At 67.6% G+C, this 1,459-nt stretch overlaps 2 protein-coding genes across 2 annotated transcripts in view; one reads left to right on the top strand and one right to left on the bottom strand.

The window, feature by feature from the left end:
- Positions 1 to 131, top strand: part of VWCE (von Willebrand factor C and EGF domains) — a 9,197-nt gene extending 9,066 nt beyond the window's left edge. The window contains exon 17 of the mRNA XM_019471010.1: positions 19 to 131. Within this exon, the coding sequence (XP_019326555.1) occupies positions 19 to 131 (113 nt within the window). The remainder of the gene's footprint in view (positions 1 to 18) is intronic.
- Positions 132 to 1,099: 968 nt separating this feature from the next.
- Positions 1,100 to 1,459, bottom strand: part of LOC103895344 (pepsin A) — a 3,435-nt gene continuing 3,075 nt past the window's right edge. Inside the window, exons 8-9 of the mRNA XM_009274941.1 lie at positions 1,338 to 1,430; positions 1,100 to 1,249 (exon numbers count right to left, since the gene is read on the bottom strand). Coding sequence (XP_009273216.1) covers positions 1,100 to 1,249; positions 1,338 to 1,430 — 243 coding nt within the window. The remainder of the gene's footprint in view (positions 1,250 to 1,337; positions 1,431 to 1,459) is intronic.

Raw genomic sequence — 1,459 nt, 5'->3', positions numbered from 1 at the left:
CCCTCCCCCCCCCCCGAGCGGGGTTTGGGGACAGGAGGGACGTGCCCTGCCCCAGTGGCAGGAGCGTGGCTGAGGACTTCATTGCGGCCGGCCGGGGCCTCTGCAGGCTGACCCCGAGGGAGCAGAGCTGAGCGGGGGGAGAGGGGTTTCTGGGGGCTGGCTCCAGATTTTGGCTGCTCCTGGTTGAGATTTGCCAGGGATTTGACCAGAGCAAAGCGTCCGGTCCCGGGAAACGTTTGCAAGGTGCTGAGGCTGATGCTGCCCCTGCGAAGGGGCTCCCAGAGCACGGCTCTACCCAGGGAGATGGCGAAAAGACAGGTCCGTGGCTCCTGGGAGCTTCACAGGGGTTCACCCAGGCGGTGTCCAGCAAGGAAAGATGGCGATTAGCGGCGCAAAGCACCCCCAGCACCAGGATGGGACCCAGCGCCGCAGCAGGCAAGGTCCCCCCAGCCCCGAACGTGGGCATCGGATGCTGGCAGGGGCAGAGCCGCAGCCGTGCTCCCATCCTGGTCCCTCGTGGTTCCCCACACCTTCCCCATCCCACCTGGCCTCCGCCAACCCCAGCAGCCACAGCCGCCTCACGGCTGTGAGGACGGAAAGCGGTGGCCCTGGGGCACCTGCCTTTACGTGGGGGTACGTGGAAGCACGCCCCAGCCCCGGATGAGGAGCACCGGCCGCCCCGATAAAGCCTGCCCGGGCGCCCGGTTGGTGGCACGGCTCTGCCCCGGGCAGCCTGCGGGCACCTCCAGCCCCAGGTCTGCACAGGCGCCAGGGGTGTTTGCACGGCCGCAGGGTCAAGGGCATCATCAGGGTGCGGGGCAAGGGGGTGGCTCTGCCTGCGGGGTGAGGCTGGCACCCAGGGTGACATCCCGCCTGCCCACCCACCGGTGTCCATGCCCAGGGACGTGGTGGCAGCTGAGCCAGCCCTTCCCAGAGAGACGCGGCACAAGGAGGCTTCTCTACGGCTTTATTGTGCTCGGTGGCCATAACGGGAGGGGACGGGAGTGCTGGGCAAGGGTCAGCCCTGCCAGCCACCAAGCTGGGGACGCCAGGACAGCGGGTCACTCTGCCTGTCCCCGTCCCCAGCACGGAGGCACGCTCAGGACAGCGGGGACAGCCCCACCATGTTTTTGGCCCTGTTGAAGATCACGTAGTACTCGTGGATGAAGATGTCCCCCAGGATCCAGAGCTCGCCCGACTCGGTGGGGACGTTCATGCCTTCGAAGCCGAGGCTGCAGAACCCGTTGCTCTGCAGCCAAGGACGTGGTGGATGGTGGTTACCAGCTGCCGGACCCCCCCAAACCCCCCCCAGGTCCCCTCCCCGGCGGGATGCTCACCTCCATCACGTAGGCGCTGGGCGACACGGGGAAGGCTTTGCCGTTGATGTGGAAGACGACGTCGGGCAGCGTGCTTACGGACTTGCAGTTGATCTGGGGGGGGGGACATGGGGGCCGAGGGG

This window comes from Aptenodytes forsteri, unplaced genomic scaffold (assembly GCF_000699145.1).
Source record: "Aptenodytes forsteri isolate BGI_AS27 unplaced genomic scaffold, ASM69914v1 Scaffold506, whole genome shotgun sequence".
Classification (NCBI taxonomy): Eukaryota; Metazoa; Chordata; class Aves; order Sphenisciformes; family Spheniscidae; genus Aptenodytes; species Aptenodytes forsteri.
Note: the sequence above shows the minus strand (reverse complement) of the source record. Positions and strands in the feature narration are given on the sequence as shown.